Here is a 15876-nt window from a genome sequence, read left to right on the forward strand (position 1 = left end):
AGTTGTATGATTTGCAGATATTTTTCTCCCATTCTATAGGTTGTCTTTTCACTATCCTCATAATGTCCTTTGATGCACAAAAGGTTTTAATTTTGATGAAGTCCAATTTAATTTTTCTTTTGATGCTTGTGTTTTTGGTGTCACATCTAAGAATCCATTGCCAAATCCAAGGTCACAAAGATTACCCCTATGTTTTCTTCTAAATGTTTTATGGTTTCAGCTCCTATATTAGGATATTGATCCATTTTGAGCCGCTTTTTGTATATGGTTTGAGATAGGGGTCCAACTTTATTCTTTTGCATGTAGATATCCAGTTGTCATAGCACCATTTGTTGAAGAGACTATTCTTTCCTCAGTGAGTGGTTTTGGTGCTCATATCAAAAATCAGTTGGCTGTAGATATATGGGAGGCAGCACTTTTGATTGTGAGAACTTTGGTAACTCACTTACTTTTGAGCTTTTATTCTCTCACCTATAAAATGGGAAGGATAACCTCTTTTTCTCAGAGTTGTCAGGATTAAATGAAATTACCTATGGAGACTGTCAGCCATAGTACACGGCACCTAGTCAGTTCACCAGTGAATGTTAATTCTTCTTTTGCAGCAAGAAATGGAGGTAGGGGAAGCAGTGAAACAGCCATTACCTCTATTCCTTCTCCTTCCTCATGTCTCCAGGACACAGGAGACCCTAAACTTCGAGATGTCTATTTTTGGCTCAACCATTTGCTAAATATATGCTTATACCCCTACAGAAGAGTGAGGGGATGAGGGAGGATCACTTGGTGGTGCACTGGACGGGTTGGTGAGCTACTCCTACTCTTTTTTACCTCTTACCCTCCTGCCATAAAAGCAGCAGTAATCTCCAGTCCAAACCCCTGGATGGAGGCAAGACCCTTGTGATGCCCTATGCAGCCCATTGCCCTTGGCCTGTGTGTAATGGGTGGGGTTGGCTGACATCCTGTAACTATTAGGGGCATGATGGCTGGTATAGGAAGAAGAGCACTGGACTGGGAGTCAGGAAGCCTGGATTCCAGGGCCGGCTCTGCCACTGTGGGCCAGTCACATCCTCTCACCTCTGAACGTAGGGGTGGGTCTAACTAAATCTCCAGGTCCTTCTCACCATGATGGCTCTCTAACTGGAAGATGCTATATTTAATCAATGATAGGAAATCAGATTTTAGGATTCTGTAATTCTAAAATCCTGGTTTTCCAAGAATCCGAGGATGCTGCTTGAGGTCTCTTACCCTGTGTTGTGAGACCTTGCCTACTGTGTAGTAGGGAGGGGCTCCACATACATTTTTCAATTAGAGACCAAGGTCAAAGAGACCAGACCCCTCTCTACAGACTGGGGAGCCAGGCAGGGCCCTCGGAGTGGGCCCAGTTCACCAGCCAACAGTGTAGAGTGGCGCAGGCCAACACGAAATGCAGGGACCATCTTAAGGGCCTGGCTGGGGCCTCCAATAGCCTTGGAAGATAGGCCTGGCCTGGGTGAATAGCCCCATTTTACACTGGAGTAAACTGAGGCTCATGGAAGGAAACTGAGCTACCGTTTCCAGTCTCCCAGAAGTCTTGTTCTTCGTCCATTGGGCAGAGCTCGCTGGGACACTGCTGTCTGTGAGGGGAGCTCAGAATACAGGGGAACAGGATCCAGACCCTGGAGGAACTTGGAGGAGTGGGTCTCAGCCCCCAGGGCTGTAGGGATCTTGTGGGAGGTAGCGAAAAATTGGGGTGTTGGGACCCTAACCCCAGACAGATTCACAGATTCAATTGGAGTATTTTTTAGTTGCGATCCAAGTATCTATTTTTGTTTGTCTTTTAACTTAGGAATGAGACCCTCTAGCCTGGTTTCTTTTCGGTGAAAAACACTGCAAAAACATAAGAAAAGTGATTCGAAAGCTCTGGGTTCGGGGCCCAACTTCGCTGCAGACCGCTGTGAAATGTGTGGGAGCTCCGGAGTGAGCGGGTTGGATTCTGCAGGAAAATTTGAAAGCACTTTCACATCCACTGCCTCCACGTTAGCAGGATTGTCTGGTCCCATCTGACGGGGAGAAAACTGAACCTGACAGAGGAAGGGTCCTACCTCAGCCACTGGTAAAGGCCACTGGGAAAGAAGAGCCAGGTTGGGGTCGGCTCTCCTGACACCCAGTGGGCTCCGCTACCCTGGCCGGCCCAGCCCCGGAGACCGTGCCCAGGCTCTCCCGCCCGCGGCGCCGCCCCGCCATGATCGGCAGCCGCGGAGGGGGACCGGGCAGCACGGAGCACCGCCGGCTGCCACCGGCCGCCGCCTGTCAAACCCTCAGCCCAGCCTAGCGCCCGGCTGGCCCCGACCCCAAGGCGCGGAGGCCCCTCCCTCGCGCCGCGATTGGCCTCGGCGGGGCGGCCGCAGCGAGCCAGTGGCTGGAGCGGCTGTCAGGTAGGCCTCGGCCCCGCCCCCGCCCCGGGGTGCCGCCCCGCTGGACGCGGCGGCTGTGGGGGCTGCGGCGCCAGTGGAGGCGCGCGGAGCCTTGCGCCCCGCGAGCGAGTTGCAGCGGTCCGAGCGAGGTGAGCCGGGGAGAGGTGAGATGGGGCGCGGCCGGCAGCCGGGAAGGGGGCGGTCGCCCGGCCCGACATCCGAGGCTGGTGTCCCAGGGACGTTGTAATTGAGGAGTTTTGGGATGGTGCGGGCAACGCGAGGGGAAAAGAGAGACTGGGGGCCCGGGGCCCTTTTCCAGGAGGGGTGATGGAAGGCCCGAGGCTCTGTGGAGGGCACCCAGCGCGCGCGCATGTGGAGTATGAGACTGCGGCTGTTAGTGTTGCTGAGAGTCTGAGCGGGTGAATGAGGGTAGTATGTGTGACACGCCGTGTCCCCAAGTGTGCATTTGCAGCGTGCGTGGTGTGCGTGGGAGCTGACGTGCATGGGCTACTGACTTTGTGCGAGTTTGCACGCGCGATTGGTTCATTTTCTCAACTGCGCGTGGGAGTGTGCGTGTCTTAGTGCCTGTAATGGGTTGGAGTCGCACGAGTGAGCGTCCATCCTCCGACTCCCACTTTCAGGGCTTGGGGGGTGGGGGGTGGGGAATCAAAGAGGGTCTGCGCCCTGGCCCGTGTGTGCGCAGTCCGCGGTCCCTGTGCGCAACTGGTTCTCACAGCGCCCACGAGGTGAGGCGTGCAGCCCGTGACCCGACCGGAGCAGTCTCTGCGGCTTCGCCAGAGCCCTGCCCGAGGAATCTCTGGTTGCTGCACTCTCCGTCTCTCACTGGGTGACGCGCACAGGCGCTCTCCCTTCTCGGGGCCTCAGTTTCCCCATTCGTCCAAAGAGGGCGGTGGAGGCTGATTGGGTGGCCGAGTCCTCCACAAGCCAGGGAAAGACGTGCCAGCCGCTCCTGCGCCCTGGAAGGGGCTTTTACGTGGATCAGGTAGGTTTCTCAGGTTAGGGGAGTGTGGTGGCGCTAACCCGTTTTAGAGACGACGAGTAAACCGAGGATGGTGACCTGCTCAAATCTCGGCCCCGGGACTAGAAGGGGACCGCTCCGCTCGTTCTGACGCGCTTGTGCTTTCTCCCCTCCCCAGGAACCCTGAGCGACCTCCAACGGTGCGCCCCGCCCCGGCGCCATGCACTGCGAGGTGGCCGAGGCGCACTCAGACAAGAGGCCAAAGGAGGCCCCCGGCGCTCCTGGTCCCATCCGGGGGCCCGCTGGCCTTGGCCCGCACATGGCCTTCAGGGTCACCGTGAGCGGCGGGGGGTGCGGGGATGGAGGTCCGCGTGACTTGCTGCCCCGGCCTCCCGCGCCACCGCGCGCCCACGACCTCCTTCGGCCCCGGAGCCCCCGAGACTACGGTCCGTCCAAGGCCTCCGCCGCCGCCGCCGCCGCCGCCGGGAAGGGTAAGTCTGCCCCCGCCAACGTGCCTGGCGGCGGGTGTGGAGGGACTCGAGCTGCCTGACGTTTCCATCGCAGGCCTTTGTCAGAATCCTCCCAGGAACTTGGTAGAACTTTGTCCTGAGTTCATCAGTTTCTCTCTAGTTGTTTGCGACTCGCTGGTCATTCTGAAACCATGACTGTTAAGGAAGCATCTAATTTAAACTCAGTAAGCCTATTTTAGGGGAGATGTGTGTATAGAAAGCTCAGATTACATAATTTTGCTTCTGTATGTTTCTGATAAAAGTTGTGTGAAACTTGTCAAAATCCTATTATAAATTAGGGTGAGTAGCAACTCGAGTATGTCTATCTCTGAGCCTACAAAAGGCATACTTTGAAGTATTCCAGTCTCCCTCAGTAACAAAAACCAGAAGACTTCAGCAAGACCCTCCCCTCTTGGGACCTCGGTTTCCCCATCTGTCAAGTAAGGGATTAATTATACCAGATGATTTCTGGATTCCTGATGGAACGTTTTATGAATCTATAATCTAGCCTGAGTCAAGTCCTGACTTTAACAATGGCTGTTCTGTACTTGATGCTTCAGAAGGATAGTCTTTGGTCAAAAGTTGGTTTGCAGTACCCTTCCTCTACCCAGTGAGGCTCTTGGGTGTAAGGTACAGGCTGCAGTGTAATTAATGGGTCAAAGTCAGCTATGAGGCTGGATTCTCATGAACATGCTCTTCTCATCGCAGTTAATTATTATTGAGCCATTATTTATAAGTTTCACGCTGACAGATAATTAACCAGAAATTGGGGAAATTGTTGAAGTACTGTGTCACCTTCTTTCTCCTGGGAGAAACTAAAGCTTTGGGATTTTATTATTTTAGTATTTGGGATCTCTTGGTTCTATTTCCAGCTGATTATTAAGGAGGACAAAATGTTTGTTTTATGGCTCTGTAAGCTTCACTGCTTTAGCATCAATTAGCTGCAGCAACTTAGAAAAGGTAGGGCGGCTTGCTTTTAGAGATGAGAACTCCTTCTGGGGGAGGGGGAGGAACAACTCAATTCAAAGACTGGTCAAATGAAATAAATGCAGTTTTTTTTCTTTTTAATGAAAACACCTGACTTTGTAGGAGAGCATTGTCTAGTTGTTTTAAATGTCAGTCTCTTGTCCAAGAGGTAGAGGTTTTCTTTTTAAAGGACAGATATAGAAAAAATGCCTTTAGAGTATTATTGCTGGAACACACACGCAAGGTTCTCATTTACTAGGGAGAGAGGAGGGCTGTGCAGTAAGACATGAATAATATTTGCTGCCCTGAGCTCCCTCGCTTGCCCCCCTCCATAAACAATTCTCCCTTAAACAGATACCCTCCTGAAACATTTTCTATTTAAAAAAAATAGCTGTCAACTGAAGATCCAGTTCTCTGCAGACCTAGTGAATGACTTTGCCAAACACAGCCTTTGTTCCAAGCGGTGGTTAGAGACTTTTCATCTAGATGCGCTGTGTACCACCTTCCTTCTTCCATTCCCCCAGATCCCAATTATTTTTATCCATAAACACCCAATGTCTGAAATATGAGGTCTTTCAATCAGGATTGTATTTGGAAAGGGCAGAGGAGGATAAAAGAATGGGAGGAAGCACCTCTTTCTTTGTGCCTTAAGATGGTTGTACTGACTAAGCTTTTTGTAAGAGGCTTCTAACTTTTCTTCACAGCCTCCAATGTGGCTGTTGGGGTAGGATTTGTCACACCCATTTAAAAGATGAGGAAACTGAAGCCTGCTGGGTGTGGGTCTCTGGCCAGCCCATTGCTGATGGACCTGGGCTCTGTCCCTCTAGGCAAATTCTTCCCCACAGTCAGGCCCCCCAGTGGTCTGAGACAAAACCAGAGCTGGGCAGCCTTCTTAAAAAGGCCATAAAGGAAACCTTCTTACTTCCCCTATTCCCACCCAAATATTTCGTAGACTTTGTAACCCTTTGAATGTTTGGTGTCTAGCTTAAGTCTCAGGCTTATTGGAAACAGACAGATAAGAATACCAATTGAAAAATATCTATTAACTGTGCTGGAAATTGCAAGACTCTGCCACCTAGGATCTGTGGGACCTGAGGAAATTTATTTCACTCTTTGAGCCTTAGTTTCCTCATTTGTAAATCTACCATGAGGCTTACTTGGAAAGACTGAGGAGAGAGTTAGCGTTCGAGTGTGAAAGGGCCGTGTCAGTGCCTGGTTATTTTGGGGATTACTTTTGTAATGTGTTTAACTTTATCAACCTCTGGTTTTTTATTTGCACGAGTGGTAATAATGCTTACCTCCCAAGGGAAAATGAAACAATTGTTGTAAGAATGCTTCATAAACGTGAAAGGTAGAAGGGGTCACTGCAGGGCACCATGTTAGGGTCAGTGATACTTCAGATAAAGAGCGTAGTGTGCGGAGGGAGAGAGATTTGATTTTTTTAAATGTTGACTTTAAGCACTTTAACTCTGGTGCACTAGCCAGGGGAAGCTGAGAGGAGCCAAGCTTCAGGTCTTTTGTGGCCACTGCTGCCCAGTGACCGGAGAGAAGACAATATTGCTTGGTTTGGAATCAGGTTTCAGGTGATCTGCCTTCTGCTTCGGGCAGACCCTAAGCCGAGGAAGGGAGTAAGCTCTTGAATCCAGCAGCGATCTGTAATGTTGGGGTCCTCTGTGTTTCCAGCTCTAGAATTAGGAGGCACTGGGAACGGTGCAACATCATGGACTAACGTTGTCATCATTTACAATAAGAATCACAATCTGTTTATGGCAGAGTCCCGTTTATCTAGATTCCAAACAGCTAAAAAGGCCAAATTACCAGATGCTGCATTTTTTTCTTTCTTATTATTAAACACTCGATGTTCTGCTTTTGAAAGTCCTGACAAAGAAAGAAGGTAAACATCTGGGCTTGATGGAGCCGGTCAGCTTTGTGGCGATGTCCCAGTGATGCTCATCCCCTGTGCACAGTGCTTTGCAGTTTTCAGTGTGTGTCCCCGCACATTCCCTCATCTGCCCCCACTCCAGCTGAGCTCTGCCTACCTTGTGAGCTGTTCTGAGGGGACAGATGGAGAAGCGCTTTGCAGTCTGTAAATTACCGGGCAGCTACTGGCCCTTATTACTGTGATTCCCATTTTATAGATGAAGGCATTAAAGTTCAAGGATGTGCTCGAAGCTACAGACAGTAAGTTGCAGCTTCTAAGGCTTCCTGTTCCAAATTTTGATTCTGGGTCCACGACTTGTACTTTGAACCATGTGTGTGTTGGCAGCTGAGAGCTGGAGTTCATGATGGTCTCCTGAACATTCTCAGAAAATCTAACATATTTTTGCTTTTAGTATTTCTTCTGTGTCAAATCTTCAACAGTTGGTCACTAGCCTCTGTGCCATCGTTAGGAAACAGCTTAGTTTACCAGATGATTCCATTTGACCAGAATTGCTGCTTCCAGACCAAACCAGATAATGAGCTCACTATTTAATTCTCAGCGACTCACTGGGCCCTTTTCACCGTGTGCTGAGATGGGATACGTCCTGGCAATAAAAAGGAGGCTGATAATAATAACAAATTTGGACTCTGCCATCAGTAAACAACCGTCAACACGTGGCAATAAATGCTAAAAAGTAGTCAATCTTGCAACTTTTAAAAAAAGAAGCTAGCATATATATATTTTTTGCTTAAAAAGGAAAACAAAAAAGAAAGCTATTGTAGATTGTGTGTAGGGGCATTAGGGGCTGGTGGTGGTGGAGAGTAAGACAGGATGGTTTTGGTGACATTACCTGGTAGAGTTTCTTCATTTGAATCAGATGCCACCGTGATATTCTGGGGAGGCCTTGGAGGGCCTAGCGCATCCGTAATAGAAAGGTATGAGTTATTTTGAAAGCATCTACCCCCTCCGGCTCTAGTGGGCAATTTGCTTGCATTTCATCCATTTTAAAGTGCTGGTCCTGTGATCCGGAAATAATCAGATCCAAATTTTTTCAGTGCTTGAGGTTTCAAATAAGGGGGAGAAAAACCTGCTGGCCAAATGTCAGGCTCAGTGAGACAAAGAGAAGCATGTATGTGTGTGAGGACACAGATGAGATAGCAACATGTTGCGTCTACAGTTTTAAGAATTATGTATCTGACAAATCTTCTATAGACATGTAGTGGAAATATTATTCCCAAAGATTCCCTAACAGTCTTGTGTAGCTAGAACTTCTCTTCGCTTCCTGCGTCCCAAGCTCTGTAGAAGCTGCTAAGACTTGGCGTGCAAAATGGAAAGGGACCATCGCATGACATCGTAGCTTCATGTAGGCTGAGTTGTTTGAGTCGCTTACCTGTCGTGCCCAGCTGGGCTGAGGTCTCAGGACTGTCTTAGCTGTGCAGTCATATGGATAAACTGTGTTGCTCTGTGATTAAAAAATATAGGTTACTTTATATGCCGTGGTTTTCCTTCATACTTCTGAAAAAAACAAAAACAAAAACTCTCCCCATCTTTGAGTTACTCATCTCCCTGTGCTACATTTGCGTGAGAAGCTAAGTGAGCCGGCACACTTATTTTTATAGTGCGTTAAAATCCCATTACGGGCATAAGTGCACAATGAATCATTTAAAAAAATATATTCTTTGTTCTGAATGTTCCATAATTATCATCATTTTCTTTGGTTTTATTTTGTGGAGTTTGGCCAGCATCCTAGAAAAGGGGAGAAACTAAAGTTTGAAATAGGGTTTTCAATCCTTCTTTTGGAAAGAATTAGAAAAAAAAAAACAACAACAACAAACAAATACCAACTTTATTTGTAAATTGACCAGCGACTGTCGCTAACATGGATTTTGCATAGAGAGGATCATTTCCCTTCCTTTTCTCAGTTTTTTCCTGCAAAAATAGTCCTTGTTTTGAAGCTGATGTGGAGATACAACCGTACCTTATGTATATGATGATTATTGAAAGTTAAATTATAATGAGTGGTTTGCTAATTTTTTTTCCTAATACAGATTTTAGTTGCATTTAGTTTGGACTTAGAGACTTGTGTTGTTTCTTTTAGTAGGGGGTAGTTTATTTTTGCAATTAAAGAAACAAAGACATTCGATTCAAGAGGGAGAAGAAATGAAACAAGTTCTGCCATGGGCTTTGAAAAATTCAACTGCAACATGCAGAAAGCCCAGCTGTAATACCAGGGCCAGGAAAAAAGAGCAAACTCCTGAAATATTTGTGCTGCTCGCCTTTCCTGTGCTAATGATTCTAGCAGTTTAAAAACGGACTTCTTGTTTATCAACAGCCGTTGCCCGAATTAATAGTTTACAATGAGGGGAAAAAAAAAAAAAAACGCTTTCAGCATTAGAAGCAAAGTCCGGGACTGATAGCTGAGTTACTGAGTTAAGGAAAGCAGAAAGGAGCGGGGAGTGAGTTTTGTGGCTGCTTTGGTCTCCTAAAGCCTTATTTATAACAAACTGAAAGAAAACAGAGGCCTGGGGTGGGGTGGGGTGGAGAAAATACCACCCTAACCCAGTGGTCTTTGAGTTTAAAGTCCCTTGAAGCATCTGTTTTCTTCTTTTCCCCGTCTTCCACTGAACTCCAAAGGGTTATTCCTTCAGAAGGTTTCCGGTGGATCGAGGAGGATTGTGTTAGCATTACGAGCTGTGTTTTAAAGTCAGCATTTGAGTCAGATGCGCTGAGAGGAGACCTTCAGTCCGCTCACTGAATAATGCATTTCCTGTATGGCCTGAATTTATTTGGTGGTTATGGTTGGGCCTGTCTGGAGCAAACACATGCGCCATTGTACAGCCTCAGTGCACGTTGGCCATGCCCTTGGATTTGAGTCTCGTTTTCCTCATCTGTAAAATGGGAAGCAGTTCGATGGGATGATGCATTGTCCCTTCTGCTTTGATGCTCCAGGATTCCACATGAACTCGGCTGGAATGGTTGGGAAGGATCTAGGGTATGGAAAGAGGTCAGTTTCTGGACTTGATCTCTCCTTGGAACTCTTGACCACTGAAGCTGACCACAGAAGGAACCAGAAGAGGGAGGGAGGTCAGCTAACCTTTATCGAGCACCTACTCTTTGCTGCTCTATTGCCGTGATTGCATTTGATGCCCAATAACCCTCTGAGGAAGGAAGGTATTATTCTAATTTTACAGAGGGGGGAAATGAGACTTGGAAAGGTTAAGTGATATGTCCAAATAATGAGCTCGCTATTTAATTCACAGCGACTCACTGTATAGGTGGTAGGTTGTTGGGCCTGGAATTTGAACCCAGCTCTGTCTGACTGTAAAGCCTGTGCTTTAGACTGTCTTTAAAACCCAAGCAGTGGCAAGGGGTCACTGTGGCTGAAGAGTGTGCCCTGAACCATGGGGGAGGCAGCAGAAGGCCACAGGTTGGTCCAGACAACCAGTCCCCGGAGTAGCCTTCTGAGTCTCAGCTAACAGGCCAAAGTGTGATTTTTAAGGGGAGACTCTGTCTCTGTTAGGGCTCTGCCCATTACTCTGCTGCAGAAATTAGGGGGAAGGACACTGGTTCCCAGTTGTGAGATGGGGTCCTCGGGCAAGGCCTCTCTAGGACTATGGAGGGCCCCCCTAAAAGCAGCCCCTTCTCAGAAGCAGCGGCACCCCCTGCCCTGCCCTTCCACAGGTTACAGGTTCAAGTCCGTATTTGAGCCTCAGGCAGTTTGGGGGGATTCCTTGCCCAGTCTCCGGCTGCTGTCTCCTTTCCACAGCTTTTGAAGACATCTGTTTGAAGAGAATTCCTCATGATCCCACCATGCCTGGTGTGTAGAATGCATGCTTCACTGGGCATGATGGCTCAGGATCTATTAAATAATTATTTCTTATTAAATGCTTGGTGGGATGAAGAAAGCCTTGGGAGAGAGAACAGGCCAGGGATAAGAGCGGACTTGAGAGTTTGTGGGAAATGAATTTTTTGTGTCAAATGATGAATGAGCCATACAACCCCCTCTGGAAGGTTGTGTCTGTGGGCTTGCACGCGGGAGAATGTGCGTGAGTGTGCGCAGCCTCGAGGGATCATACTGCTTCTAAAGTTGAAATTGTAGGAGTCTTTATTGCCCAAGGCTTCTTTGCCTTTGGATATTGACACTGGGGCTGAAAGGGAGAGTAGGAATAAGTCTCAGGGATGGCCTGATTGCACGGTGGCCCAGCCTCTTCCTATTTGTGTCTTTTTAGCAACCAGATCACTTTTAGATATTGTTGTTTTTGTTTTTAAATAACAGGTTAGATGGCAAATAAGGCTTTTAACAAGAAGCCAGGGAATATTTTAAACCCAACTTTAAAAATACAGATCCCACTTGCTGTTTTAAGCTCTCTGGAGGGCTGGAGATTGGGTTTATTTTGGAACGTTGCTGGACTATATGAATTACTTCTCTGAGGCTTGGGTATTTAATACCTAGTAGAAGTTTGTGTAAGAGTTGATGATGTATTTTGCCGACTTTCCAACCCTGTAAATAAATTACACGTGCCAGCAGAGGCTGCCAGGATCCACTGTGTCAATTGAAGCTTAATTTTTATCCCAAACCACTTAATACTTTTGTCCTAGCGAGAAAAGAAAGTTCCCGGGTTTCGCCCAGCAGCGGGCCCATTCCGAGACGTAGAAGGTTTCCCCGAGCTGGTGAATAGGCCTCTGTGGATTCACCGATCTTGACACAGTTTTCGGTGGTTAAGTAGCTTCAGCCCTCTCAAATCCAACCCTCAAGGCAGAGAATGATAATATAATTTTAAGTGTATCGTAAAAATGAAACTCAATCGCTTCCACTCCCCAAACCTGTCTCGCTCCCCTTCTCTCTGGAGAAAACAGCCGTAATTGTGTGTTTAATCTCAAGACCGCCTTTGCATTTTATCTTATTTGAGTGCAAAGCCCAGGTAATAACGTTGGCATTTCCAGTGCGAAACAAAATAGGGTTTCTAATTTGGAGACACTATTAAATATTTCATGCTTCAACCAAACTCAATTCTTTTTTCCTATAATAAGTTTAAATATTAATTCTCTGGAATGTCAGATGCCTAAAGCTAGGCATTTAGTGATCTGCAGTTTCAAGTATCTCGAAGAAGGTTTATGAAACAGGATATTTCACTGGGAGGGATGAGTAGTGTGTTTCAGAGATATCTGAATTCAAGGCAGCGTCTTCTGATTTACTTTTTAAAGGGAAAAGGTCATAAAATAAGTTGCTTTATGTGCTGAAGGATTAAGTGGCTTAGGCTGAAATAACAGCAGAGGCTTTACTGTTTTTCCCCCTGTTATATTTTAACAATGCTTTTTGGGGGAGGGGGTGGGTCATTTTCCCGCCTGCTTGTCTCCTCCCCCATCCACCTCCCCCCCACCCCCACCAGATGGCTTTAATTCTAACCAAATCCCACGCTGAGGCCCAATGATTGATCAAACAGTCATTTGTACTTACGTAGCTCTCTTTGTGAGAATATCTCTGCATTGGAGCTTCTCGCTGGGCTAGGCTCATCCTTGGGCCTTCAGATGGTTGATTTCCAGCTGGAGAGGTGGGGGTATAGAGTGGGTTGAGGGCAAAAATCCCAGACCCAGAATCCAAAGAATTCCTTGTTTAAAACCTTTTTGTTACTTCCCATCCCTGACAGCAGAGGTAACCGAGTTTTCATAATACAAGGACAAAAATTTCTATCCCTTGTCCACATGATAGTGGTTATATTTGTAGTATCTGTTGGTGGAGAAGATACCTAGGGCTTTTCAGAGATCTTTAAAATAGATTTGTATTTTATCAACCACTCACTCATATATCGTAGAGACATTGATTTGTTCTACAGACAATCTTTGGTACATGCTTTAAAGCTCTCTCCTGAAATTACAGCTTGGCTTGTAGATCGGCGACTGGTGGAAAAAATACGAGCCCCTTGATTTGGCATTCAAGGCATCGTGGCCGGTCCAGTTCCATCTCTTCTGGGTGCCTGTTTGCTTGTCCTTTAACAGTGCAGGACTTCTCCGTATGCGGCTTCAGACCTGGAATTTTCTCTTTACTTGTCCTTCTGTCATTACACACTCTGAGCTTCTTTTTATTCAATTTTGTGCCTCCTTAAATCATTTTTGGAATGTAAAATAGTTAATACTCAAATATTCATCTTCGTACCCTTGCATCCAGTACCAGATCTGGCACAATGTATGTATCTGAGAAGCATATAGGGTGCTAATTGAGGCCGTAGGCATGGTACTGGACCACTAGGTTTGAATTCTGGTTCTGGGTACTAACTTGGGGATCTTGGGCAAGTTATTAGGTTCTTTGGGCCTCCATATTCTTATCTTTAAAATGGGGATAATAATAGTAATGGTCTCAAAAGGCTGTTACAGGGATGAAATGAGTTAATATACGTGTAAGTGCTTAAATATAGAGATTGGCACATGGTAAGATGCTCAGTTAAAGTTGAGATTATTATTGTCATTGCTACCATGTAAATGTTTGGTAAACAGAACCTCTTCGAAGGGCCTTCCTCCTCTTCCTTTTCACCAACCTGACTCCTGCTTATTCTTAAGACCCAGCTCAGGTGCCACCTCTTCCGGTTATGCTAGAGCTCTGGCACCCACAACCCTTATCCTTTTGCTGTAGCACAGGTCACACTCTGACAATTTTCCGTTTACTTATGTGTCCTTGAGGGTGGGGCAGTGTCTCATTATTTCTGCACCCCATGTGCCTAGCTCAGGGCCTGGCTCAAAGTGGGTGTCAAGGAAGGTTGAGAATGGAGTCCAACCCAGTTTCTACCCTCTAGGAGCTTGTAGTCTGAAAGGGAGAAGCTGAGTTTTAGGTCTTTGTTTTTCTTACAAGATGGAACTCACAGTAAGCTCTCAGCACATGTGGGACTCCAGTAAATGCACAAGGAGTTCTCACGTGCAGAGCCCTTTTCTCTTTCCCACACCATCTTGGGACTCTTCACAACATGGTCTGCCCTGCTCTGACTTGACATTGGCCAAGCCTTCTCACCTCTCTGGGCCTCCCATTCCTCTCCTTTTTGGGAGGAATCGGCTTCATTTATCACAGACCTTTCTTGGCCGCTGCCAGGCAATGGGCCAGATGGAGGAGCTGGTGGCCTGATGGCTGTCCTGGAACCACTGGCCCAGATCGTGGGAACTCTTAGTGACACACCTGCCCTCCCTTCTAGGCAAAGTCCTAGCTGCTTTAATGTGTCATCTTGTGGTTTAAAGAGCAGATATTGGTGGTTACAACATATCTGACCCAGATTTCTCGTTTGAGATTCGCAAATGTTAACCACTATATATAAAAATAGATAAAAAACAAATTTCTTCTGTATGGCACAGAGAACTATATTCAATAGTTTGTCATACCTTTAATGAAAAAGAATATGAAAATGAATATATGTATGTATATGCATGACTGAGACATTATGCTGTACACCAGAAATTGACACATTATAACTGATTATACTTCAATTAAAAAAAAAAGAAAAAGAACCACCTTGGAAATGAGAGCCAGGAGCCCGCTCTTGACATCCCTGCTGGGGTAGAGATTGGTGTATACACCCCAGATCTCCATTCCAGGTTAGGCTTAGATAGGCCCCTGGGGGGATTTTGTTGACTTCCTGGCCCCTCTCTGGGTACCTTTGTGGTTTGAGTTTTGTAAACTGTAATGCTCTGCCCAAATCATTATTATTTGTTCAATCCCCTTATGAACCAATGGGAAGACTAAGAGTCAGAGAGGCCACGTTGCTTGTGCAAAAGTGGCTTTTGGAGTCAGAACTGGGTTCAGATCCTGACTATATGATTTGCTGGACCTTGGGAAAGTTTACTGGACTCTGAGCTCCAGTTCTCCTCATTTGTAAAATGAAGACAACGCCTATCTCATGGAATTGATGTGGGGATTCAGGTGAAAAGTCTCTCAAGCACCTAGCTCTGGGGCTGGCACATAGTAGGTATGTGACAAGGTGAGCTGTTGTTACTGCTCTTTCCGAGTGACAGAGCTGGGCCTAGGTCCCCAAGCCTGACTTGGTCTGATGCTGTTTCTCCCCTCCACTGCAGTACCCCATCCCCTTACCTCTGGTGTTTTGTTTTGTTTTGTTTTGTTTTGTTTTCTTCTTTTTTCTTTTTCTGGAGAAATTAAAGAATAAGGACTTTGGGGAGTAGGGGTAGGGTATATATAACTCAGTGATAGAGTGTGTGCTTAGCATGCACGAGGTCCTGGATTCAATCCCCAGTACCTTCATTAAAAAAATAAACGAGTAAACCTAATTACTTTCCTCCAAAAAAGAATAAGGAATTTGGAGTTATAGAGAGTGGATCATAATCCCAGCACTGGAGGACACAGGTCTGAGTGGCTGGTATCATGGCTTCACTGAGGGTTGGGGGAAGATTAGGAGCTGTCTACCTCCCTTGCTCAGGTGGGTGTGGGCTGCTTCAGTGCAACTCTGACAGGTCCTGGGGTCAGTCCGACACACTCACCTGTGGTGGCTCTGGTGTCTGGCAGGAGGGAGGTGTTTATGGGGTGGGTCAGGAAGCTCAGACCTCCCTCCCCCATCCCTGGGTTACTGGGTTGGAAGTTGCATTCAGACTCTACTATCCAGCTGAATTACGTGGATTCTACTTCCTCATCTCCCGATGCCATTCCTGTTCTGTTCCTACGTCCCCGTGCTTGCAGGTCTCTGCGGCACTGTGATGACTGCCATATGTTGAGCCCTGCTATGAGCAGAAGCCATTCATTTCTTAGGAGATGAGTGTCATCATCCCCATTTTACAGATGAGAAAAACTGAGACCCACAGAGGCTAAATGACCTGCTTAAGGTTCTAGAGCTGGTAGGTGGCAGCTGGAGGCCTGACTCCAAGACCCTACCCTTTCTCACACCTTGCCACCTCTCTGGGGCTTCCTCAGGTCCTCTCGAACTCTTCCTGTTGGCCTTGGGTCCAATCTTCCCCATTCGTCATGGTCAAGAAACTGCCTCCTCCAACCATTTCCCTCCTTCATCTTCCACTGCCCTTTGTCACTTTTCTCCCATTGAACAGTCAGGTATTATAGATGCTCCCTTCCCGATGAAACTGTGGGCTCCTTGGAGCAGGGTCTATAATGAACACTTTTCTGATTTG

At 46.9% G+C, this 15876-nt stretch overlaps 1 protein-coding gene across 1 annotated transcript in view; it reads left to right on the forward strand.

Moving 5' to 3' along the window:
• The first annotated feature begins 2482 nt into the window (after positions 1-2482).
• GLIS1 (GLIS family zinc finger 1) overlaps positions 2483-15876 on the forward strand; it is a 211107-nt gene continuing 197713 nt past the window's right edge. Inside the window, exons 1-2 of the mRNA XM_031465161.2 lie at positions 2483-2539; positions 3548-3860. Of these exons, the coding sequence (XP_031321021.1) occupies positions 3590-3860 (271 nt within the window). The 5' untranslated portion in view covers positions 2483-2539; positions 3548-3589. The remainder of the gene's footprint in view (positions 2540-3547; positions 3861-15876) is intronic.

Source organism: Camelus dromedarius, chromosome 14 (assembly GCF_036321535.1).
Source record: "Camelus dromedarius isolate mCamDro1 chromosome 14, mCamDro1.pat, whole genome shotgun sequence".
NCBI classification, from domain to species: Eukaryota; Metazoa; Chordata; class Mammalia; order Artiodactyla; family Camelidae; genus Camelus; species Camelus dromedarius.